We start from the raw sequence: 26,035 nt of genomic DNA, 5'->3' as shown, positions 1-26,035 counted from the left end.
CACACACACACACACACACACACACACACACGCCAATCTGGGGCCAGAGCTAGGACAGTCTGAACAACAGTATAAACGGCATTTAGATTATAACCAAAGCAGGAGATAAGTACGTAAGAGTCCATACTGATAATATATCTGCTTATTGCTAAACAAATAATAGGAAAAAGACAAATCTTTTATGTTGTAGAATACCAAACAATTTATATAAATACTTCATCCTTGACTCCCACCCCTTACACCAGAAATGCATACTCCTCCTTCTTTCAGGGGAATATAGCATAGAAAGGGAGGGGAAAGAGTCACTTTACAATGGGCAAGAGCGACCTCTACAAGGTGTCATGGTCAACATCACAGTGATCACTTGTGTTCACAGTGGGGACCCTCCAGTAGGGAACTGCTTTTCTGGTCCTCCCCCCAACAAACCTGTAACCCCCATCCAGCTTTGAGGAAGACGTCAGGTAAATCCCAGGAGAGCAGTGCCCTGCCCTGTACCTGAGCAGTACCGGGGAAATCATGGCCCACAGGAGCCTAAGAAGGCGTGACTGCTCATGTCATGTGGAATCCTAGGCAGGCTCCCGGGACAGGAAAAGGATAGTAAGGGAAACTAAAGAATTCTGAAGAAAGTAGTGTGGACTTAGTTGGTGGTGATATAAATATTAGCTCATGAATCCCAAACAAGTGCTATTCCCCCTGGGAGTGCTAGAGACTGAATTCAAGGCTTGTGTGTACTAAGGAAGCACTCTATTGCCAAACTATATCCCAACCTTAGCTCATTAACTCTAAGAAATGTACCTTATAGGATAGACTAGGGGAAACTGGAGTCATGTCTAGGAACTCTGTACTGTCTTTGTAATCTTCCTGTAAATCAAAATTTATTCTAAATTAGCAGTGTGTTCTAAGCACATGGCAGGTGCTTTCTAGGAGTGAGGAAGAGGAGGGGGCACAGCGAGGATTTGGTCCATGGAGCACCTGGAGTACAGCAATGTTAAACAAGGAATTGCTAGTGTTGTGCTACTCCATTTAGTGTTCGCCTCCACCCAGTGATTCTGTGAGGATGTGTTCCTTACACATGTTGTTGGCCTCTTGCAGCTTGGAGTCCTGCTCTTGTGGAGACTGGACCAGCGGGGCCGAGTACAAGGGACACCACTCCTGAAACATGAATACGGGAAACCACTCACCCATTGCATCTTCCGGCAGCCCCCTCCAGGAGAGTAAGTATGAAGCCCATGCTGTCTGCTTCTCTCTCCCCTCATGCTGGGCGTGGGGTACATAGCTCCTGACCCAGCCCCATGGGATCCTAGAAATCTTGACTGCTGTATCCTTTACTCTCAGGGATCTGGTTCAGTTGGCAAAGGCAGCAGTAAGTGGTGATGAGAAAGCCCTGGACATGTTTAACTGGAGAAAAAGCAGCTTTGGAAGTTTCCTGAAGACAGGCTCTCAGGAGGGGCTGTCTTTTTTTGTCAGTCTGATGGATGGTAAGCAACCTGGGATGTAATTGTGGGAACCAAAGAGATTTTAGGCTATCAGTCTGCATAATCATCAAGTACTTGCTGTGTACCAGATGTGTTTCAGGTTCTTGAGAATGAAGCCTAATGAGGACAGTGAGAGTCTGCCCTTGAGGCCTGCAGCTAGCCCTCACAGAGACTACTATTAAGAACCATTTGTTGATTATATTTTTACCTATTTTGTGGTATTGTTTGGTTTCATTTTTGCCTAGCTTGATCTCTTAGAACGCTTCTGCCTCCTCTTCCTGAGTACTGAGATTATAGCTATACCACCATGCTGACTATCTGTTGATTTTAATTTCACTTGTTCTTGGTATAAACAGTAGACACTTCCCTACCAGCACTGAAACAAATGCATCCTGAAGCAAATGAAAAAGAGTGACAGTGAGGTTGGTACCTGGCAGAGGCCCAGGAAATGAGAGCCACAGGGGATGCCTGGGGTTGAGAAGCGAGGCTGCAGATGTTGGGAGAGGTCTTGGGGTTTATCGTTTCTGAATAGGAGAAGCTTTTCATTTTAGAGGATAAAGAGATAGAGCCAGTGTGGAGGGACATAAGGAAGTCCCAGAGGGAATATCCAAGTGGGTGCATCACCATGGGGCAGGGTGAAGGGTATAGGAGAGAGAGCTGAGGCGAAAGGAATGCTAGTAGCCTGGAAGAGGATGGAGGATGCAGATCTAGATCTCTGCCTATCCCCCAAGATGTGTGTGTTGTGTTAGGTTACAAGATTGTCTATGTGCTCTAATTCCCCTCTGTGGAAGATGGGGAATATATTAGTGTCTACTGTTTTATAGTCTAATGGCCCTGCTCCATAATCTCTATTGTTAAAATTAACTTAGATGACTTTGAACTTCCATTTAATGAGAACTCAAGTTATCCATGGAGAATAAGATGAGACTGAGGACAAGAAGTCCTCTATGGAGACTCTTAAAGAACCTCAGAAATGAGGCAGAGAATCCCAGGAACTCACCCATCACTCAGACACCTAAGAACAAAGGAGGCAGGCCAGATGGTGCTGGCCAGTGTTGAAGTGGTTGTTGAGGGCAGGGCAGGAAGAGGAGGAGTCTAGGTGGGGAGAAGGGACTGCTATGGCACTGACTTGTGAAGTTCAGATGTTAAGGAGCTGGGGAAGACAAAAGAGGGAAGGTGAGAGAGAGCCAGGCAGGATGGCAAATGATACACCAAATGACACGAGTCCTGTGGGCAGAGAGAGGAGTCATCATGTAGGCTCTCAATATAGGGAAGGCAAAAATACCCCTAGAGAAGGCTGGAGAGATGGCTCAGTGGTTAAGAACCCTGGCCGCTCTTCCAGAGGACCCAGGTTCGACTCCCAGAACCCACATGGTGGCTCACAACCATCTATAACTCCAGTCCCATGAGAATCTGACAGCATCCGTGGACACTGCATGCATGTGGTACACATACATATATGCAGACAAAACAGCCTTACACATAAAATAAAAGTTAACAAATAAAATCAGTGAGAAAATAGACCTAAAGATTGTGAACATGGATGGTGGAGCAGTGCGAGACTACAGAATCAGATGGGCTGGATGCTAATCAGTACCATCCAGGAGAGTAGTGGAGAATCCAGAGACGGCTACCCTGGTCAGTAACACAGGGATCATATCAGAGACGGTATCCTGAGAAACATTGTGGCAGATGTCTTACGTTCTTATAAAGACGATGGGCCTATTGTCAGGGTATCCTTAAGTAGACAGAGGCTATTGCTCATGGGTACCATTGAAAAGACAGGTGAGCCAGGAGCCACTTCTTTCCCCAGGGACAGTGCACTATGTGGATGAAAAAGGCAAGACTGCCCAGGTGGCGTCCACAGATAGCGCCATCCAGATGCTGTCCTACATTGAGAAGAGAGAGTCTCTGGTGGTGGTGACACAGAACCTCCTCCTGTCTCTGTATGTGGTGACTCCTGACGGGGAGGCAGAAGAAGTGATGAAGGTAGGTGAAGGACCAAGGTGCTGGGCCAGCTGGGCTACTGCACTGTGCTAAAGACCTGGGATTCTTGCCTGTTTGGATTGTCTTTTCTGCCTTGGTTAGCAAAGCTGAAGAGCTGTCACTTGCTTGAAGGAGCAGCTAGCCTAGCCGTTGAGTCTCACTTCTTACTCTAGGCTATTCAGGGTAAGTGAGGAAAATGGAAGATTTTCCAGTATCTCTGAACAGGCGTGGGTAAGATCAGGGCTGCCTAGGCTTGCTCCCAGACCGTGTACTCACTGGACTTCCACACAGAGTTGGGTGGAACAGGAGATATCATCCCCACTTTCCAGCTGTATGAATGTTCTAAGGAGGCTCACTTTTGTCCCAGAGCTGGTGGTGACACTGCCTGGTGTCTGTTACAGTGGCAGTTCTGGTGCATATTCTTTCACATCTACTGTTGGCCACCGTAGGGGTTTACTTTGTTTTATGCAGTGAGCAAATGTTAGTTATCTTGGCTGAACTGTAATGCTTTTAAGATACCAGGATGTCCATCAAAGACAGCTGTCCTATTAGCCCTGAGACCCTCTTCATGTTTGTCCACTAGAAAAGCATCCAGTACCACATGCTCCTAGATAAAGGTCACTTGTATACCCTGTACAGTTCATTTAAGAGCACTGCTGCTTGCTGCCCCTCTTAGTCTTTTGCTCCCCATTTCTTTCTTTCTTTTTTTTTTTTTTTTAAATATGTGTAGGTGTTTTTGCCTGCTTGTATGTCTCTATACCACATACATGCTTGGTGCCCTCGGAGGCCAGAAGAGGGAGTTGGATCCCATGAAACTGGAGTTGTGAGTCACCATGTAGGTCCTGGGAGGTGAAACCAAGTCCTCTGGAGCAGCCAGTGCCCTTAAATGTTGGGCTATCTCTCCAACTCTCCAGCTCTCTTTTGTTTCTTTTATCAGTTTTGTTTTGTTTGGAGTGGGGTTGCTTATTTGTTTGTTTTTTGGTTTTTTTCAAGATAGGGTTTCTCTGTGTAGCCCTGGCTGTCCTAGAACTCACTTTGTAGAGCAGGCTGGCCTCAAACTCACAAAGAGGGATTAAGGGCGCACACCACCACTCAGCACGTTTTCTGGTTTGGGGTTTTTTTTTTGTTTTTGTTTTTTTTTTTTTGAGATAAGGTCTCAGGTTTCTGTGGTGGCCTGAAACTCGCTAAATAGTCAAGACCGACCTTGAACTCCGGATGCCTCTGCCTTATGCTGTTCTGGGATTACAGATGTGAACTAGAATGCTGGTTTTGATTATAAGAATCCGTGAACCATAGAGAATGCCAAACTTTCCCTAAGGATACTCCTCCAGGTTGGAGAGTTCATTGTATCCTGTAACACAGCTGTGAATGGTCCTTGAATTGCATGAACTAAGTGTCTTAGTCAGCTTGAGTCAACTTGATAAATAGCCACTTACTGTATAGTTTAACAACAGATATTTCACTCACAGTTCTGGAAGCAGAAAGTTCAAATAGGCCAATTTAGTTCTTGCTGGGGGATTGATTTCTGGATCACATAGAGTGGCCCTCCTTTGTCCTTACATGGAGTCTGGAGAGGAAGAGAAAGAGCACATGAGCTTGAGGGAAAGTGGGAGGAAGCGCTCTCTGCTGTATCTGTTCTCAGACGCCACCATCCTCCCCTTACTTGCCTTCCGAAGGCCCTGTCTGCACGTGTGGTCACAGAGGTAGTTGGTGTTTCAGCCTATGAATGGGACGGGGGTGGGGTGGGGGGGGGTGGGAGATACCATAGCTCATAGCATCTTGCTTCAAGTGCCTGTCTAGCTCCACACTGGTTGCTGAACTCTGGGAAAGTTTGTTTTCTGCACAGAATGTGAATAGGAGACATTCCTAAAGTGTAGTCACGACAGAGCAAGCGTGTTTAGTAATCACTCCGGAAATGCCCACCGTGCGCTAGGTGAGGCATCTCTCATGCGTAAGTTGCTGTTTGCTTCAGCCCATACACCCTTTTTTAAATCTTGTGGTGTCTTGCTTGCACACATGTCTGTGTACCATGAGTGTGCCAAGGCCAGAAGAGGTTATTGGATCCCTTGGGACTAGAGTTACAAAAGGTTGTGAACTGCCATGTGGGTGCTGGGAATCAAACCCTGGTCCTCTGGAAGAGCAGTCAGTGCTCTTAAACTGAGACATCTCTCCAGCCCAACTCCTTAAAAATAAGGCCCACTCTCTGTTCCCACTGTTTGCCCTGTATTGTGACCCCTTGGTGGATCTCAGTGATGTCACTGAAGACCAGATGCCAGGCTAACATGGTTGCACCAGGCATTTCAGCAAGAGCCTTGTGCTTCTTTCGTGCATGCAGGTAAAGCTGAGTGGGAAAAGCGGCCACCGGGCAGACATCACTTTGATAGAGGGCAGCCTTCTTGTCATGGCCGTCGGAGAACCAGTGCTCAGGTGAGAGCCGGACTTCCCATGCCAGTTCCTGGACGACGCACAGGATTTTCACATACGACACAGGTCTATGACACTAAACAGTGGCGGCCCCAGGAGTCCGCACCCACCCTAGCCGTCCTTCCTGCTTTCCCCCATGCCTTCAGGAAACATGGCCATGTCACATGTGTCTTGGAATCACTTTGCCTGGTTTGGGAGAAATTTGTTCTTGATATAGGGTCTTGTGCTGTTGTTTTTTTATGCCGGTATCCAGCTCCTGGACTCAAGCAGTGTTCCTGCCTTGGCTCTCAAGTAACAAGGACTGCAGGAGTACCCTGCCGAACCTAGTTCTGCATAGTTTATTAAACTGGCATAAATAGAAATAGGCACTTTGGTATCTTTTTGGCTACTCAGTTCAGCATAATGTTCACTGTTACTGTATGTAGCTGGAATCCCATGTTCTCGTCTTCCTGTAGCGCCACATGTGAAATGCCCGTTAGTAGCTATCCTTCCAGTTGTAAACATATTGCGTCACGTTTCTGTTTCATGTTGGGAGTCTGTAGAGCACAGCTCGAGTTTTCTTCCCAGGCTTTACAAAACCGTCAAGTCAGAGGTGGGCACTAATATACCCTTCACAAGTCCTTCCTCTTTCCATTACAGATTCTGGGACTTACAGCGAGGGGAGAATTACATACTGAGCCCACAGGAGAAGTTTGGCTTTGAAAAAGGAGAGAATATAAACTGTGTTTGTTTCTGTAAAGCCAAAGGTGAGATTGATTCCTTCCTTCCTTCCTTTTTTTTTTTTTTTAATGGTGTTTTGAAGCAGAGTTTCCCTGTGTAACTAGCTCTGTAGACCAGGCTGGCCTGGAACTCACAGGGAACCACCTGCCTCTGCCTCCCAAGTGCTGGAATTAAAGACATGTGCCACCACTGCCCGGTTCAAAGGTGAGATTTCTTGACCTGACATGGAAAGAATAGAAACAACTTCAAACATTGTGTCAAGACCAAATAAGTTATAGTGAGATCTGGAGCCTATTCAGAAATAGAAGCTGAGTACAGTGGAACAGACCTTTAATCCCAGCATTCAGCCAGCCTCAGAAGGCAGAGGCAGGTGGATCTCTGTGAGTTCCAGGCCAACCTGGTCTATATTATGAGTTCCGTGCCAGCCAAGGCTACATAGCGAGGTACTGTTTTTATTTATTTATTTATTTATTTATTTATTTATTTTTGGTTTTTCGAGACAGGGTTTCTCTGTGGTTTTGGAGCCTGTCCTGGAACTAGCTCTTGTAGACCAGGCTGGTCTCGAACTCACAGAGATCTGCCTGCCTCTGCCTCCCGAGTGCTGGGATTAAAGGTGTGCGCCACCAACGCCCAGCTGGTACTGTTTTTTAAAAAAGAAAGATAAGTAAGTTGTTATTATCAGTCAAAGATGAACAAGTGACAATGAAGCCTTCTTATTTTACATAATGTTTGAAAGGTTTGGCCAGAAGAGTCTCACTAACGGTGGTATATACATCAATGTCTGTACCTTTGATGGTATGGGTAGTATTTGTGGACTAGGGAAAGTGTACAAGTGCCTGAGTGTGCGAATACCAAGGACAGCAAGTTAGCAGGTGAATCAGTGTCACTGAGCGCCTGCTGAGCACTCAGCACCAGTGCAGCACTGGGAAGCAGCCCGAGTAAGGCAGATTGGAAACAGAAGACAGCATCCACCAGCACCTTTAAAATCTTTCTCCACAAGCAGCATGTGCTTTGCTTTTACCTGTAGGTCTCCTGGCAGCGGGGACCAATAAAGGGCGAGTAGCTTTGTGGAAAAAAATGCCAAAGTACCCATGTGGCAGAGCGCTGGAGGGCAAGGACATGTGGACCCTTCAAACACCGACTGAGCTGGAAGGAAACATCACACAGATACAGGTACAGTCCTGCTCTGTAGCGCATTTGCTGTTCTCTGTCTGCTGGGCCAGGCGGAAGATAATTAACTTGGAGCCCTTTAAAAAAAAAATCACTTATTCAATTTAGCATCAGAAAAATAAAACTAACAAAACATTATATAGATATGTAACCCCAATACTTAGGAACCTGAGGCATGAGGCCGGCGTGGGTTATATAGGGGGTAGTAGTGCACACCTTTAAACCCAACACTCGGGAGGCAGAGGCAGAGGCAGGTGGGTCTCTGGGTGTTCAGGACAGCTGGGAGTGTGAAGAGAGCCCTGTCTTTGAAAACCTTGTCTCCTGAAGGAGGACTAGATTGGGGCAGGGAAGGGATGAGAGAAGAAGAGAGAGGGGAACCTTTGGTCAGGATGAAAAATAAATAAATAAATTTAATAAAACAAAGAAACTAACTAAATAAATAGCATATACCATCCAGTCTTTGTGACTATGTTCCCGGATGTCCTGTTTAATCCCGTGTCACGGCAGGTGTCAGTGCTCCTCTTTATGGCTGGCCTCCCGTTCCATGGGTAGACCACGGTTTTCTGCTGATGGGCTTTGGGTTGCTTCTACTCTGGAGCGGTTATGAGTGAGGCTGCTGTTAACATGAGTGCATGTTTCTGTATAAATATCGGTTTCATTTCTTTCTTTCTTTCTCTTGGTTTTTCGAGACAGGATTTCTCTGTAGCTTTGGAGCCTATCCTGGCACTAGCTCTTGTAGACCAGGCTGGCCTCAAACTCACAGAGATCCACCTGCCTCTGCCTCCCAAGTCCTAGGATTAAAGGCGTGCGCCATCACACCCGGCTTCGGCTTCAGTTCTTGGGAGCATTTCGTTTTTAGTTTGTCTCTTATTGACACTGTCTGATGAGACAGAATCATTGTAGTATTGCAGTAGGGTGCTATAATAAGTACCATATTTATTGCAGCCTCTTTGAAGTCTTTGCTGAGTCCAACATCATCTGGATTTTTTTCACAGTTACTTCTGATACCTTTCTGGCCATACAATTTCTGATGCGATTCTGATTTCTTACATGGCTCTTCATTATTTGTGAGAACTGAACATTTCAGATTGAAGCTAGGAAACTAACATTTCTTTCTCACCAGCAGAAGACCACTGGAAAATTTAAATTTAAATTAAATTGCCTATAGGTTCATAGAAAATAATAAATATGAATATGTCATAATCAGAATGTCAGATTCCTAGCAGATGCCCTGCAGTTAGAGCAGACCCTGGGTAGAACAGCCACCCTGGTGTCTGCCTGCCAGTTCACATCTTAAGTCTATCAGCATTTTAAAATGTTCCTACAAAGTACATATTTTAATTTCTAAATTTTTAGATTGTTTTTTAAATAACAAAAAATGGCTTGTAGACTTTCATAGGGAGCATTTATATACTTCCTGACTGCATCTCTCCTGTTGTTCATGCATCTGACTCTCCCCCACCTGGTAATGAAGTGGGGCTCCAGGAAGAACCTTCTGGCAGTGAGCAGCGCTGACTCCGTGTCCATCCTCAGTGAGCAAGCCATGTCGTCGCACTTCCACCAGCAAGTAGCTGCTGTGCAGATCTCCCCAAGCTTAGTCAACGTGTCCTTCCTGTCCACTGGAAGCACACACAGCCTGCGCACTGACATGCACCTCAGTGGTGTATTCGCCACCAAGGTGACTACCGAGGCTGGTCTGTGGGTGTTAGACAAGGATTCTCAGTGTAGCCAAAAGAACTGCCTGCTGGGTCATTAGGGTAATTCAGAACAGCAAGGGAGCTTGGTGACAGCTTAAGCCATCCTGAATATCCATGTGTGTCATATTTATTTTAAAAAAAAAACCAAAGCATGCAATGAGGATTAGAGGGAGTGGGGTGGAAAGGTGTGTGGAGGAAATGGGAGGGGGGAGTGGGAATTTGGATTGGTATTTTTTTTAAAAAACAAATCTAATAAAAAAAAATTAAAAAAAAAAAAAACTAGCCAGGCATGATGGTGCATGACTTTAATCCCAGCACTCGGAGGCAGAGGCAGGCAAATCTCTGTGAGTTCGAGGCCAGCCTGGTCTCCAAAGTAAGTTCTAGGACAGAGAAATCCTGTCTCAAAAAAACAAAAACAAAAAAAGTAAAAAAGAAAAAAATACTAAAAACCCACTGCCATTTTAGATCTAACCCGCATCCATGGAAGGCTTGGTGATGTGAAACTGAGCTGGCAGCATGGTACCACTCAGTGATGAGGGAAGAGCGCAGGCTCTGCGGTCTGCACTGCACTCTTCCTTACCTCTGCTTTTCGACATCCTTGTTCGTTTTAGGATGCTGTGGCCGTCTGGAATGGAAAACAGGTAGCAGTCTTTGAACCTTCCGGATCTACCTTAAGGAATGCAGGTTAGAATCTCTTCACACCCAGAGAGGGCTCCACACCTCTGCTATTGCCTCGCCTTCTAATGCAGAGTAAGGGGATTAGCACAGAGCTGGCAAGGCCGCTCTCATTCCTGTGCCTGAATAGCTAGAGCCAATGCTACAGCTCAGCCTCTGCAGCCAGGGCTTCCTGGACTGCATCCTGTGAAGTGGTCAAGGTATTTCAGAAACATAGTGAGACTGCACCAGCAAGTCTTTCTGGGCTCCAGAACTACTAACAAGAATGCATGAGCATAAGCAATCTGGTTCCTTCTGAGGAAGGGAGCCATTGCACAAGTGTCCTGTAAAATGGCTGAAGCTAGCCATAGCTATGGGCCACAGGTAGATCTTCTCAGATGTTCAGTCAATCTCAAATTTGAGCTCTGTGTTTTACCAGTTTCTCCAACTTTCTCTATTTAATTTGGCTACCTCTGCCTTCCACACACATACATGAGTTTCGTAGTGCTACTATAACACTATGGTGGTTTAAAAACCACAGGAATTTTTTTTTTCCTGTCTGGTTTCCAAGTCCAGAAAAACAAAATGCAGCAAATAGGGCAATACCTCCCCTCCCCCCCGAGTCCTCAAGGGGAAATTCCATTTGGTTCTTCTAGCTTTTGGCTTCTATAGTCTGGTTTATGGTCACAGAGCTCATCTTTGACCTTCTCATCAGTCCCTCCTCACAGGGTCTGGGCCTGCATGGACAGTCCAGAATAACTCCCCTTTGAGGCTTTAGCAGCTATTGTCCTATGTAGTAGTCGTCACAGACTTTGGGATTCAGAGCACAGATCTTTTAGCGCTGTCTTACGGCCTCCTGAAATACCTTTGGGACATGACTCTTCTCTCCCTCTAACTTGAGCCTCTACACCATCTGCACCTCTGAGATCTCTCCACTCTTAGGAGGCTGACCATTCTGCTTACCACTGGTCATCACTTCACTCCCGCATGTCTTTTCCACTCCCTTTCATCTCCCTTAACCCTTTATGTGGGAGTGGGGGGGATGTCTCTGTGACCTCCAGCAGAGCAGCAGTACACAGACAAGAAAGTAGTTAAGGTCAGCACAACTCTCGCAGGTGTTGGTTCAAACTTCGGGAGTCTGACTCCGAGTAGTTTATTTTAGGCATATTTAAAAGTATAGTGCAATTTCGTGAACATTTTTCTGGTTATAATTAACTCAGTCCCATGTGCACAATAAAGCTTAAGACAGGATTTCATTGAAACTCTTTAAAGATAACTACATTCAAACTACAACACTCGAGAGACAGAGACAGGCAGATCTCTGTTAGTTTGAGTCTAGCCTGGTCTACAAAGTAAGTTCCAGGGCAGCCAAAAAAACCTCTTTGTAAAATGTATGAGCCTTTTCCATAAAGATGGGTTCTTCAGGTTAAATACTTGTGACACCTTCCATAAAGATATGTTCTATAGATCCTGGGGGAGGATCCAGTATGGTCTAGGTTACACAGTGCAAAGGTCACCAGGCTATTCACCACATCCACTCCTAGCCTTCTGGGTGAAAAACAAGTTATGCGTCTCTCCCTTGGAAGAGACAGACTGTATGTTTAATGTGCTTGGTTCCCCTAGTGCTGATCTACAAACACAAGAACCTTTGCATCCCACAACATTGTCGGAAGTTCTCTGAGTGGTGAAATTATCACACTCCCTGTACTGTACAACAATTCACACACCACCGCTCCTCTTTCACGTGAGTCCCGAGAAGCAAAGACGAGCTCTTTTATCTCAGTAATGGCCAGCACAGCCGGTGCCAAGACATCTTCTGTTTCATATGTATTGTCACCTTGACTAACATGCTCCTCAGCACCTTTGACTGGAGCGTGGAGCCTCCAAAGTTCCTCATGACCTGGACAGGTGCTTCATCAGTCCACGTCATGAGGTGGTAGGTGTTGTGCTACCGGGTGACCTTCAACCAGGGGAAGAGGAGATGAGGCTGGTGAGCAGGGTGGATGGGCATGTTGGATCCCCCAGATCAGGTCTAGGGCCCTAGGAGCCTATAGAGTTCCTTATGTTCAGAGCAGATGTTCCTTCTTTTTCAGTAGGTTTTCATATTTCTTGGGGTTTTGTTGTTGTTGTTGTTATTTTGTTTTGTTCTTGGGTTTTTTGGTTTGTTTTGTTTTTTTTGTTGTTTTTGTTTTGTTTTTCGACAGGATTTCTCTGCGTAACCGCCCTGGCTGTCCTGTAACTCGCTTTGTAGACCAGGATGGCCTTGAACTCACAGAGATCCTGCCTCTGCCTCCCAAGTGCTAGGGTTAAAGGTGTGTGCTACCACTGCCTGGCTTGTTACTTGGTTTTATATTTTTATTTTTTTTTCCTTTTGTAACTTTTTTTTTTCACTGTTTACAATTTTATTTTATTTTTTAAATTTATTTATTTATTTATATTAAAGATTTCTGCCTCCTCCCCGCCACCGCCTCCCATTTCCCTCCCCCTACCCCAAGCAAGACCCCCTCCCTTGAAGAGCAATCAGGGTTCCCTGCCCTGTGGGAAGTCCAAGGACCACCCACCTCCATCCAGGTCTAGTAAGGTGAACATCCAAACTGCCTAGGCTCCCACAAAGCCAGTACGTGCAGTAGGATCAAAAACCCATTGCCATTGTTCTTGGGTTCTCAGTAGTCTTACATTGTCCGCTCATTGAAATGCAAATCAAGACAACTTTAAGATACCATCTTACACCTGTCAGAATGGCGAAAATAAAAAACACCAATGATAGCCTTTGCTGGAGAGGTTGTGGAGAAAGGGGAACACTCATCCATTGCTGGTGGGAATGCAAACTTGTGCAACCACTTGGGAAAGCAGTGTGGTGGTTTCTCAGGAAATTTGGGATCAACCTACCCCTGGACCCAGCAATGCCACTCTTGGGAATATACCCAAGAGAGGCCTCATCATACAACAAAAGTATATGCTCAACTATGTTCATAGCAGCATTGTTTGTATATTTTTATTGTTTGTACTATTTTTGTGGGGTTTTTTTCCCCCTTCTTTATTCTGGAATCTTGTTCTGCTCATCTGTAAGATTCATGGAACTGAGATCTTCTCATGGAGCTACCATAAGGACCGCGCTGACTGAAGATTCCACCAAGGGACGTCTATCATGCTGATGCTGTTTTGATGTTCATCCTTCATTTCAGGGACGTTCCTGTGTGAAACGTCAGTGTTAGCAATGCACGAGGAAAACATTTATACAGTGGAGCCAAACCGAATTCAAGTGCGGACCTGGCAGGTCAGTGACTATTGGCAGTTGAAAGTGCTGCCTTGTGTTCTGAAACCTATTTCCAATCAGGTGACTCACTGGAAATGGGCTCTGGTGTGGCCTCCCCATCCATGCAGTGACCTCTGAAATGGAGAGGCAGGATTAGAGTGCTTTTCAGGGAAGAATCCATTTCCCTAGACCTTGACTGTACTGGGCTATGAAATGGGAGGAAAGGCTTTGTGCTATCACTTTAGATGATACTTCTGGATGAGCCATCCCCCTAAGTGAGCGTGAGGGTGAGGCCAAGGTGGGAGCGGTGCTAGCCTCTCACAGTGATGGGCCTCAGCACAGCATCTGTGTCAGGTATCTGCCTGTCTGCGTCCCACTGGGACTTGCTATAACCCAGGACTGGCATGATACTAACTTGCTGTGGCTGTTACAAATTCTCACAAACCACTGGCTTGAGGCAACAAAATTTGTTCTCTCACAGTCCTGGAAGTCAAATCCTGAATCTAGGTTGGTTGGGCAAGCTCCTTCAGAAAACTTTTCCAGGGAATCTGCTCCTGCCTCTCGCAGTTTCCAGCCGTGCTGCCAGTCCCCAGTGTTCTGGGTCTACAGAGGTTCCCCAGTGTTCTGCTCTGTGCTTCACATGCCATCTCTCTACATCTGTGTCTTCTCTTCATGTTTGACAGAAACACTTTCAGAAGCCAGAAAGATGGCTCAACAGTTAAGAGAACTTATTCTTACAGAGGGCTGGGTTCTGTTCCTAGCTCCCATATGGTGGCTCACAGCCATCCATAGCTCCAGTTCCAGAGCATCTGATGTTCTCTGCTGAGCTCCAAGGACACCAGGCTTGTATGCAGTATGCAGACATACATGTGACTAAAACATTCATATGCAAGCTGGGCACATGTGGTGCACGCCTTTAATTCCAGCACTCGGGAGGCAGAGGCAGGTGGATCTCTGTGAATTCGAGGCTAGCCTGGTCTACAGTAAGAGCTAGTTCCAGGACAGGCTCCAAAGCTACAGAGAAACCCTATCTCGAAAAACAAAACAAAAAAAACAACCAAACAAAACAAAAAAAATAGTCATACACATAAAATAAATAAATCTTTAAAACAAGCAAAAAAGCCACACTTTGACTAGGGTGTACAGTTCAGTGGTGGACTATGTGCCTAACATGGAGGGGCCCTGGGTTCCATTCAGAGCATAGAAAACAGAGTCACTTGTCAGTGGTTTTAGGACTAATGTAGAATGATTTTTTTCTCAAAAGTCTTAGGGCTGTGAATGTGGATTAGTACAGAGTGTATAGATTGTGTAGAGCCCTTAGGTACATCCCCAGAAACATAAAAATAAACAAATCCTTTATTTGCTTACATCTGCAAAAGGTCTTTTATAGTAGAGTTTTAAGAAAAGGGACTTTTGGGAGGCAGCTGTTCAACCCATCATGTGTAGCAACATTCTGACAAGACTGAGAACCTGTCTCTGGTTTTATCTATCAGTTGAGTATGTGTGTGGGGTAGGTGGGGAGGAGAGGGAAAGGACAAAGAAAGGAAAGACTGTGTGTGCACACGTGCATGGTTGGTGTACATGGGGTCAGAGGACAACATCAGGTATTCAGCCTCTGTCTCGACAGGGTGGCTCACTGATCTAGAACTTTAGCCAGGCTAACTGACCCCCAGTCTACCAAGATCTGCCTGTCTTGGCCTCCCATCTGACCATCACTGGGATTCAGGGGTACGTCAGGATGCCTAGCATCATGTGGATTTCCAGGATTCGAATCTAGATCCTCATGCTTTGGCACAAGCACTTCACCAGCTGAGCCATCTCCTTGGCCCTGGTGGGATTTTATGTGGGATTTTGAATTGTTTCTTGGAACCCATGTTCTTCACTGTTGTTGCCACATCCATGATCTTGTACCTCACATGCTGCTCATCCCCATAAGGTTCTTACCTAGGTCACAGGCAGCTAGAGTGAAGACTGAGCTGAGAAGGGACTAGAAGAACCCCTGATGTGGGACTGAACTGTGACGATGTGGGGAGGACGCACCATGTGGCCCCTACACCCTCCTGGGAAGAAGTAATGGGCGCTGGTGTAGAGCTTGTGCTGCCATGTTTTCCTAAAGCCTCGAGGTCTGAGAGAGCCAAGAGGCCAGAAGGCAGGAGGCCAAGGCTACTGGACACCTTACACCCAGTGCAGTGTCTCCTTCCTTCCTGTGCCGTCTCTTGTCCTTTAGTGTTTGCACTCGGACTTCAGCAGGCAAGCATGGGGTGTCAGTTGTGGACATGGGGATGAGAGGAAGGCTCCGCTTTCCATGGCAGGTTAAGGGGAAGCTGTATCAGAGTGGAGACCTGCAGATGTCGGACGATGAAGGAAATCGGAAACAACTAAGGAGCCTGTTTATAGGAACAGTTGGGATGGAGTTGGGTCCTTTTCCTCCTCTTCCTCCTCCTTTGGTTTTTGTTTTTCAGTACAGTGTTTGGATAGAACCCACACCTCATGCACACACTGTACACTAAGCCACACCTCCAGCCTGTCTGCTGTTTTTATACAGAAGGCATGTGTGTTGGTTTGGTCAGTAAGGAAATGCTAGTAGTCTCTCTGATTCCTACCCATATCTCTCTTCAGGAGGCAAATGTGTGGCTCTGTTAATGTCTGGCCCAGTGATAAGGTGTCTTCAGATGCTTCCTTTTCATTTCCCTGCACCACTTGGAACCTTGGTTGGGGAAGGGCCTGGGGACTAAAAACACACAGGTCACTCTTGAAGAAAGAATGCCCATTTATTTTGTTCCAAGGCAGCTTATTTAGTGCTCTCCTTGACTAGTGGCCACGCCCTAGCTCTCGGGATTTTCTACTGCAAACCCACCAGAACCCACTTCCTTGTTATCAGGAACTCATGAGGGTTTCATGCCCAGAGCAGCTGCAAGCATGGAAAAACAGCAGGCAGGGGGTCATAGAAAGTTCAGGGTCTGAGGGTCTGCAGTTCCCAACAATTATCTTTAGAGAGGATCAAGGTATGGGTCACACGTGGTCAAGGCTGGAGCCAGAGCCCTGGGTAGAATGGAAGTGAGGCAGGAGCTTGGCGGGCTGATGTTGATGTCAGCAGGAGTAGGATAGATTCTGGGTTGCCTCTTCTTGGTTTGTTTGTATGGGTTTTCATTAGAATATGACTTCTGTGCTTACATAGTGAAAAGACTGGGGAGTTGGTGAAGGGTGATGGAGTCCTGGAGATATAACCAGAGGAGACTCTGGGGGCCTGGTTCAGACAGTGAGTCGTGAGGTAGAAGACTCTTCCAGAGAAAGAAGAAGTGGTATACTTCCTCTTCCTGAATACAGGCTAGATTTGTTGTGGAACCTGAGAAGTGGAAACTGTGGAAGCAGAACAGGAGTGGGTAAACTTGAGCTGGAGAGTGCTGCCTTCTTGTCTGCATGATGTGCCCATATGGCCTCTGCTCCGCCTGCCCACCCTCCCAGTAGACAGTGCTCTCATTGCTCACTCTGCAGCCGTGCCAGACTTGTCTTTCAGTATGTGTCACCTGCTGATAGCTGGGTCTTCTGTCACCTCATTTTAAACTCTGCCCCCAGAACAGACAATAGTTTCTTTTTTGTTGTTGTTGGCTTTTTGTTTTTGTGTTTTAGACAGGGTCTCTCTGTGTTACACTCCTGGCTGTCCTGGAACTCACTTTGTAGACCAGGCTGACCTTGAACTCACAGAGATCCTCTTGCCTCTGCCTCCTAAGTGCTGGGGTTAAACACTGCCTAGCGACATGAATTTCTTAAGTATTTTATTGAAATATAAAATACAGAAAGCATGAACATGTTATAAGTGTGGAGCTCTGTGAGTTGCCTTCCATAAATGGCATATATTCAGAATGAGGCAAGCATCCTGGTAGAGCATCCTTTCCTCATCTTACCACCCAGATGACCATGCGCCTAACCTTAACAACATGAGAAGTGTCTTTGACGCTTTAACAAAATGCCCACCCGGACTAACCTTCAGGGACAAGTCACCATCCATCTGTCCTTGCTACATTCCATTATCTTGTGTGTGACCATAGATCCTTCTCAGCTGAGTGCCCTATGTATCTTTGATCCTTTTTTGTTTGATTGGTTTTTGTTTGTTTGGTTTTCGAGACAGGGTTTCTCAGTAGCTGTGGAGCCAGTCCTAGAACTAGCTCTGTAGACCAGGCTGGCCTCAAACTCACAGAGATCCGCCTGCCTCTGGTGCTGGGATTAAAGGCGTTCATCACCAGAGCCTGGTATATCTTTGATCCTTGACCTGAGGCGTGTGGCACCAAGACAGTACTGAGACAGGGGCCTGTCTTCCAGGGAACCAACCCTAGTTTAAATGCATGCTGGCCCATTAGTAATCACTGACTGGGTGAACGGTGGAGTGCAGGAGATGAATTGTTTAGGAGAGAAGTGGGGCACCGTAGAAGTGTACAGCTAAACTTGTTCTTCTTTCCCCAGGGAACTGTCAAACAACTTCTGCTGTTCTCTGAGACCGAGGGGAGCCCCTGCTTCCTAGATGTCTGTGGAACTTTCCTGGTGGCAGGGACAGATTTAGCTCACTTTAAAAGTTTTGATCTTTCCAGAAGGTACCATTTTCTTCAAAATAGTAGTATTCTTTTTTTTCTTTTAAATTATGAGATAATTCAGTAGACAAAAAAGTTAAAACAGTGTCAAAAATCTCAGGTTCTTACCTCATGTGACACCTCTTTTTTTTTTCTAATTTAGAAGATACCATTCATTGGTTCTAAATATTACCCCCTTTTCCCTGTGCTAGGGATTCAGTGCACCAGGTGAGAAGCAGTGAGCTGAACGGAACCCGTAGGCCGAGTCAGAGCAGTCAGAGAAGTTAATTTCTGTGATCAGCAGAAAGGTGCCAGGAAGGGACCTCTGCCTGATGCTGAGGTCATTCTTTCTTCTCCTGTCCTCACACAGGGAAGCAAAAGTGCACTGCAGCTGCAAGAACCTGGCTCAACTGATCCCTTATGTGGGGAACATCACTTCTCTGAGATGCAACGCCAACGGGAACAAGATTAGCATCCTCCTTAGCAAGGTAAGGCTGACTTCCCTGCTGGCCTTCTGCTGGTCCATATGAAGGACCTCCCTGGAAGAGGGGCTGCGCCTTTGGCTTCTCACAGGCCCATAGCCGGCTGCTCTGCCTGGGTAGGTCTTTTGGGTCTTTATGTCTTGCCTTCTGTCTAGCCCCCTCCCTGCTTCATCTCCCTCCTCGATTTCCTGCCTTCCATCGGCTCTCTCCTGCCTGCTTCCATCTTGGCACACACTCTGTTTTCATTGTTACTGTTGTTTGTTTTTATCATTCTTTGTGTCTTTCACATCATGCATCCCCATCCCATTCATTTCCCCATCCCTAAGTATCCACCGTCTGCCCTTGCAACCTCCCCCCACAAAATAAAATAAAATTTAAGAGAAAAAAAGGGAAAAGGAAAAAAAAAATCTCGTCATGAAAACTGCAGTGTGAGACAGTGCATCATGCAGTAAACCCTTTTGTCCACATCTCTTTACCTGCAAATGTTCATTGCAGAGTCATTGGTCTGGTTCAAGGCCTCCGGTTTCTGCTACACTGTTGATGCTGGACCCTCACTGAAACTCCTCTTGGTTATCTTGATGTTGCCTTGTTTTATGGAAATTCTGCAGCTTTGGGTCTGCAGGACAGGTTCCTTCACGCGCTCCAGAAGATCACAAATGGGATGGATGATGGCGTGGGCCGACCCATAACCCTGGTTCTGGGCCCGCCAGCTCTCCCTTGTCCCCACCACCAGGGTGAGCTCTCTTGCTTTGTCCTGGCAAGTTCACCCCTTGCAGCAATGAGCAAGGGGTGGGGCCAGTTCCCCTGCTTTCCCGTCCTCGTCCTCAGTTAGATCCCCCACACCTACACCTTCAGGGTTAGCCCTACTGTGTGTCCTGCTGTGTTGTGGGGCCACTTACCTAAGTGCTGCAGGTGGTGGGGGCAGGGCATTGATGGACAGGAGGGTGGGAGAGTAACATCTCTCCCCTGCCCATGATGCCACATGACGGATGAATAATGGGAGGGAACTCTACTATGCTTACAACTTCTGGCCTGGTTCACTTACACATCTACCAATGAGTGGGGTTGGCTCTATTGTGCTGCCCACTTTATTGTAGAGGTGCAGGGCCTGCTCTCCAGACACATTCTTTTTTGTTTGTTTGCTTGTTTGTTTGTTTGGTTTTTTTTTTTTTGGTTGGTTTTGGTTTTGTCGTTGTTGTTTCTTTTTTTTTTTAAAAAAAGATTTTATTTATTATATATACAATACAGTATTGTGCCTCCATGTCAGAAGAGGGCACCATATCTCATTATATGATGGTTGTGAGCCACCATGTGGTTGCTGGGAATTGAACTCAAGACCTCTGGAAGAGCAGTCAGTGTCCTTAACCTCTGAGCCATCTCTCCAGCCCCTTGTTGTTTCGAGAAAAGGTTTCTCTGTGTAGCCTCAGCTGTCTGGGAACTCACTCACTCTGTAGAATAGGCTGGCCTTGAACTCACAGAGATCTGTCTGTCTCTGCCTCCTGAGTGCAGAAGCTGCACCACACACCTGACCTATACTCTCCATTCTTACATCCTCACCTGCCTTTTTTGTTATTGTTGTTTTCATCAGAAACAGTGGTGTCTTGTTCAGAGGTCCTTTTCTCCTTTTCTTGCTTGTTGTCTTTGCCACTCAGCCAAACTCTTAGTTACAAGAAGGGCGACAGTTTCTTCCATCACTGTTAAGTGTCTTTTGTTTCTGCAAAATTTCATCTTGTCTTTTTAAGGGACTCACATTCTATTTATGATTCTCGAGCTGCTAGAATAAAGTTTTCTTCTGGATATGTGTCTCCTCATCATTGCTTTGAAGACTTGAGGAGCTGGCTGCCTTTCACACTGTGCCCATTGGTAGGAGCTCTGAGGAAGACACTGGATTAACAGAGCACAGAGGCAGTGGACACAGTGGTGGAGGCGAGCAATGGGGGGTTGAGTCCAGCTCTTCGCTTTCCTCACTTTCTTCTGTATGTACATGTACATGATATTCTTCTGCAAGTATTCAGAAGAAGAAAATGAGAAATGATAAGATTATAGTGGTAACATCATTTTGAATTGTTTTTATAAGTCCCACTGACCCAGGCTTAAAATGCACCAGCCCAGTAAGTGCTGCAGCTCGGGACCCTGACCCTAATGGTGGTTTGTCTACAACAAGGGAAGAAAGAGTGGGAGAGCCCCACAATAGTGTTAAAGTAATACAAAAGGAGATGAGGACACAAAGTGGCCGCAGTGTGAGGCAGGCAGCTGCGTGAGACCCATTAGTAGAGAGTCCTTTCGATCGAGGCGAGAACTTCTCTGAGCCTCAGAAATCCATGTGTGTAGAGACTAGAGAGATGGCTCAGAGGTTAAGAGTACTTGTTGCTCTTGCGGAGGACCTCAGTTTTGTTCCAGCACCTACTTCACAACTGTTCTTAACTCAAATTCCAGGGGTCTTACCACCTCTTCTGACCTCTGTAGGCACCAGGCACACATGTGCTACACATGCACACATGCAGGCAAATATGCATGCATGCAGAATCAGATCTCTTTCTCTTTTTGTAAGGTGTGTTGTTTGTTTTAAGAAATGTTTGGAGCTGGAGAGATGGCTCAGAGGTTAAGAGCACTGTCTGCTCTTTCTGAGGTTCTGAGTTCAGTTCCCAGCAACCACATGGTGGCTCACAACCATCTCTAGTAGGGTCTGATGCCCTCTTCTGGCATAAAGCCATGCATTGCACTTATACATAAATAATTTTTTTTTTTTTTTTAAGAAATCTTTGTGTGTAATCATGAGGTAGGGCAGTCAGGATCACTAGTGAAGGTCTGAGCCTAAAAAACCCAGAGCAGCTGAGCCTGAAACCAAGGCTGAACCCAGGACCTGCTTGGTTTCTTTTGCTTCCAAATCCACTTACTGAGCATTCTCTTATGAGGGGCAGGACCCAGATGCAGTTTTCAGAGAACCCTCAGGTGAGCCTGTTGTCACTGCTTATGCTGTCAGATGGGGCATGGGCCAGTGTGCTCCCACTTTCTTCCTCCGCTTCAAAGCATTGCTTGAGCAGTTACAGGCTCAGGATGCTTTGGGCATGCTGACATCTCGTTATCTTAAAATAGGCTCTCAAAACCTTGAAATGAGAGTCATATATATAACATAAAATTAACCATTCAAAGTGAGCAGTCCAGTGGCACTTGGTACATATGCAGTATAGTACAACTACTGCCTCTATCTGGTTCCAAACATCTTCATTCTAAAGAAATTTGTCATACCCATTAACTGCCTACCAGTCCATCCCCCATCGTAGCTCCTGGCAACCACAGGCCTGCTTACTGTCTCTGAATTTTCTTGTTCTGGACATGTCATAGAATGTGTGGCCTTTGATTTGGCTTCTTTCACCCACTGTAGCGTTTGGGGCTCATCCATGTTGTAGCATGTGCCAGTGCTTCATTCTCTCTGTGCCTGAATTGTTTTGATAGGCCGCCTTTTCTCCATTAATCCATTGATGGTCCCTTAGTAACTGTCCACATCTTGCCCTTGTCAACAGAGCTTCTGCGAACAGTGCGGCAGGAGCCACCCGCCTTCATTAGAAATACCACTCAGGACTTCGTGTGTCAGCTGCCAAGTGGAAATGAGCCTCACTCCCATCAATTGTATTCAGTTGTACAAATGTCATTTTTGCCATAAATCCAGATTCCTTTTGAGTTCCTTGGTTAGTCTGTCTCAGCAAAGAAAATGTCTTCAGGCTGAACATGGTAGCACACCCCTAAAATCCCAACACTCAGGAGGTAGAGGCAGGCAGATCTCTGAATTCAAGGCCAACCTGGTCCAGGTCATACAAGGCTACATACTGAGACCCAGTTTGTTTTGTTGTTGTTGGTTTTTTTTTTTTTTTTTTTTTTTTTTTCATTTTTCGAGACAGGGTTTCTCTGTGGTTTTGGAGCCTGTCCTGGAACTAGCTCTTGTAGACCAGGCTGGTCTCGAACTCACAGAGATCCGCCTGCCTCTGCCTCCCGAGTGCTGGGATTAAAGGCGTGCGCCACCACCCCGGCCTGTTTTTGTTTTTTTTTAATTTCTAGTCAAAACTAAGAGCAGCTACAACTCTTCAGACTTTATTCTAAGTTGTCTGAAATTACAAAGTAGTAACTAAAGAACTATTTCGGTGGGCTTAATAAAGCATTGAAATTATTCTGCTGGCAAGCCATTGACTGGAAGCCACGGAGACTGGTGGCAGGTGCGTTTTCCTGGAGCACAAGCTGTGTCAGCACCACGGGCACAGGCCCTAAAGCACTCGCCAGCTCTGAGCAATACGTCTTTTCTTTCCTAGGTTGACAACAGCCCTGATTCCAAAATCTACATCTATGATGTTGAAATGGACACAGTGAATGTCTTCAACTTCAAGACTGGAGAGATTGGACAGATGCAGACACTGCCCTTCAATGAGCCGGAGACCAATAAGTGAGATTATAGTCGAGAGGATTTGTGGGAAACGATATTTGCCTGCTGTCCAGCTTACTAAGTTAGATTTTGAACCTTGGGGCCTAAAACAGACACTAAGCAGTTGAAGTAGTTTTAAGTTGTTGGTCTCTGTGCTCCAGGGTTGAGACTATGGAACTGACTTAGTAGTAACTCAAAATTTGGAGGGGCTTTCCCAAACATCTCTACGAATGTCTCAGAACAGAATGGCCTCAGACTTATTGGCAACTCTAACGGGAAAAAGGTGCTTGATTGTCTTTGTAGAGAATGTTTCTAGAGAAGATTAAAATAAAATCAATGTCTTTCTGTTGGGGGAGGGTTGATATAACACATAAGTATAGTTTCTGCTACAGAAAACTTGTTCGTGGGCCTTGAAGCACTTCTAAGCACTTTACTACATCTATGTTTGATTCTGCATGACTCAAGTCAGGAAAGCAAACAGTTTGGGAAAGAATGCTGGATGTGGGGCTGGAGAGATGGCTCAGTGGTTAAGCGCACTGACTGTTCTTCTAGAGGACCCAGGTTCAATTCCCAGAACCCACATAGCAACTCACAACTGTCTATGACTCCAGTTCCAGGGGATCTGCACCCCTCACACAGACACACATGAAGGCAAAAACAACAATGCATATAAAATAAAAATAAATTTAAAAATTTATTCTGACCGCACACGTGCAAAAAAAAAAAAAAAAAAGAGAGAGAGAGAGAGAGAATGCTAGATGTGTCTGCCATGAAGTAGGTGCAGGACAGGAAGCATGGTATGGAAACCTTCAGGCTCGCCTGACGCCTGAATGGCTAACAGAACAGAGGAACTGGCAACAGAGTTTCACTCCGCGACATACTTTTTCTGTCATCCTTTTTTTTTTTTTGTATTTTGCTATTTTTGCTAGTTTTTTTTGTTTGTTTGTTTCATTGATTTGGTTGATTGTGATGCTAAGGACAGATCCCAGAACAGAACCTGGTGTGTGCTAAGCAAGTGCCCTACCACTGAGTTACTCCCCAACTCCAGCCTTAGTTATGCTAGTTCCAGCAGACCCTGACTCAGATCTTCCTGTCCAGTCCACCCTGAATTCTTCCTGTCTCTCTCCCTGAGTCCTGCCTGCCTCCTTTAACCTGCTTGGTCTGCTTTTCATCTCTGTTGATGCCTTACTTCTCTTTCCACCTAACTGTGTCACTGATCACTGATCTCCTGCCTCAGAATATGGGCCTTGAACTTTTGCTCCTCAGATTGGCCTTCATCCCGGTCCTAGTGTTCCTGGGTTCTCTGTGACCAGGTGTGAATCTTTGGAACTAAGCTTTCCTTCACTTCCTACTACCAGTTCCCCTCTTTATCTTATGAAATGTCTTTAAATTCCTGTTTTTCTCTTGACTCTGCCTGATTTCCATGACTTCTCTTTTAAGAATAGGTAACATCCTTTCTGCCTATTCTAAAACTCTTACCAGACCACCTCTCTTGGCCAGACTCCTTATAGTACAAAGGAAACAACCTGTGTCTGGCATTTTATAAGTCCTTAGTATATGTTCCTTCCAAAATTCCATGCTTGTCACGTCAGTTATGCACAGAGCTGAGCAGGCCATGGCCGTGGGCAGCCACCAGTGCTGGTGCTAGGAGCATCCATGAGGGTTGTTTCCTGTAGGAGTGGGTCCTGCACAGCCACCAAGGGCCATTGAGCCCAGCAGTTCCATACTCTCCCCTGGGTTTGCTGTGCTCTCTGGAGGATGGGTGGCACTTAAGGATGACTGTCTGCCTTACCTCGTAATTCTTCCTTTTTGTGTGTGATTGTCCTGCCTTCATCTCCCAAACAACTAAAACTAATAGTGTGTATCATCACACTCATTTACTGTTAAGATCTCCATATAGAACTTCTTCAAGGGGCTGGAGAGATGGCCCAGCAGTTAAGAGTACTAACTGCTCTTCCAAAGGTCATGAGTTCAATTCCCAGCAACTGCATGTTCGCTCACAAGCATCACAAGTGGGATCTGATGCTCTCCTCTGGCATAAAGGTGTACATACAGATATAGCTCATGCATAAAATAAATAAATCTTTTTTTTTAAGAGCTTCTTCAAGTTTTGGGCCCATAAATCATGGTATATTATAGATGGGACTTCCAGATCCAAGCATTGTGCTTTGTGTCCCCAAGCCAGACTTCCCAGACCCTTACTCCCAATTTCTCAAAGTCTGCAAGAATTTGTTTTGATGGGATGCGTGGTGGTGAGCACTTGTCAACACTGCCACCTGCTGGCCCTGGCTGAGATGGCTGAGTGGTGTGGGTAGCACTGAAAGCGCTGTTCTTGTCAGAGTTGGGGACAGGTCTTCCCTTCTGTTTTAGGACCCACATGTTTATGCATGAGAGACTAGCAAACTACGTTCCTGTGAACCATTTCTGGGATCAGAGTGAGCCCAGGCTCTTCGTGTGTGAGGCCTTGCAGGAATCACCTGGAGCCCAGCCACAGACTGTAGACAAGCAGCCCCACATGGAGGACACATGCCCCAAGGTACCTATTGTTTGCTGTTACATGTTTAGACATATATGGTGACCATTTGCCAGATAGTGTCTTCATGGTGTAACTTACGGGAGAGTTAGTAGGAAAATCCGTCATGTGAAGTAGAGAATCTGCCTCGTATCTCCCACTGGATAGGGTTACTGTGTCATCAGAATCATTTCCACAGACAAATGGTCGACAGATCCATCTTTTTGGGGAGGTGGGTTTTGAGACAGGGTTTCTCTCTTACACCCTGGCTGTCCTAAAACTAGCTCTGTAGACCAGGCTGGCCTCGAACTCACAGAGATCTGCCTGCCTCTGCCTCCTGTGTGCTGGAACTAAAGGCATGCGCCACCACCATCCTGCAGACAGACCCACCTTGAGCCACACAGGAAAGTTGCAGTGTGAGGTGTGTTTGTTGGATGGTGTTCTTTTTTTATCTGCTCCACCCTTCCTGTCTAGGTCCACCCCATTTTTTTTTTTTTTTTGTCCAGTCTAACCCCAAATTTTAATTTCTTGATTTTCTTAACTGGCCCATGTTACTCTTCTCTGTGGGCAGAGCTCCTTTTTTTTTTTTTTTGAGCTCTAATTTTTTAATTTATTTATTTTTACTTAAAAATTTCCACCTCCTCCCATTTCCCCCCCTCCCCCCACCCCTCCCCCTCCCC

General features: G+C 46.0%; 1 protein-coding gene across 2 annotated transcripts in view; it reads left to right on the top strand.

Moving 5' to 3' along the window:
- Ift140 (intraflagellar transport 140) overlaps positions 1–26,035 on the top strand; it is a 92,203-nt gene that overhangs the window by 10,101 nt on the left and 56,067 nt on the right. For both annotated transcript variants that reach the window (XM_050135509.1, XM_050135506.1), the window contains exons 5-17: positions 1,093–1,214; positions 1,336–1,478; positions 3,289–3,464; positions 5,797–5,888; positions 6,525–6,631; positions 7,633–7,778; positions 9,250–9,453; positions 10,084–10,156; positions 13,312–13,403; positions 17,844–17,971; positions 18,318–18,435; positions 22,734–22,864; positions 25,214–25,379. In XM_050135509.1, coding sequence (XP_049991466.1) covers positions 1,093–1,214; positions 1,336–1,478; positions 3,289–3,464; positions 5,797–5,888; positions 6,525–6,631; positions 7,633–7,778; positions 9,250–9,453; positions 10,084–10,156; positions 13,312–13,403; positions 17,844–17,971; positions 18,318–18,435; positions 22,734–22,864; positions 25,214–25,379 — 1,698 coding nt within the window. The remainder of the gene's footprint in view (positions 1–1,092; positions 1,215–1,335; positions 1,479–3,288; positions 3,465–5,796; positions 5,889–6,524; positions 6,632–7,632; positions 7,779–9,249; positions 9,454–10,083; positions 10,157–13,311; positions 13,404–17,843; positions 17,972–18,317; positions 18,436–22,733; positions 22,865–25,213; positions 25,380–26,035) is intronic.

This window comes from Alexandromys fortis, unplaced genomic scaffold, assembly GCF_014885135.2.
Source record: "Alexandromys fortis isolate MF-2015 unplaced genomic scaffold, M_Fortis_MF-2015_v1.1 scaffold_29, whole genome shotgun sequence".
Classification (NCBI taxonomy): domain Eukaryota; kingdom Metazoa; phylum Chordata; class Mammalia; order Rodentia; family Cricetidae; genus Alexandromys; species Alexandromys fortis.
This window is presented reverse-complemented; position numbering and strand designations above follow the sequence as displayed.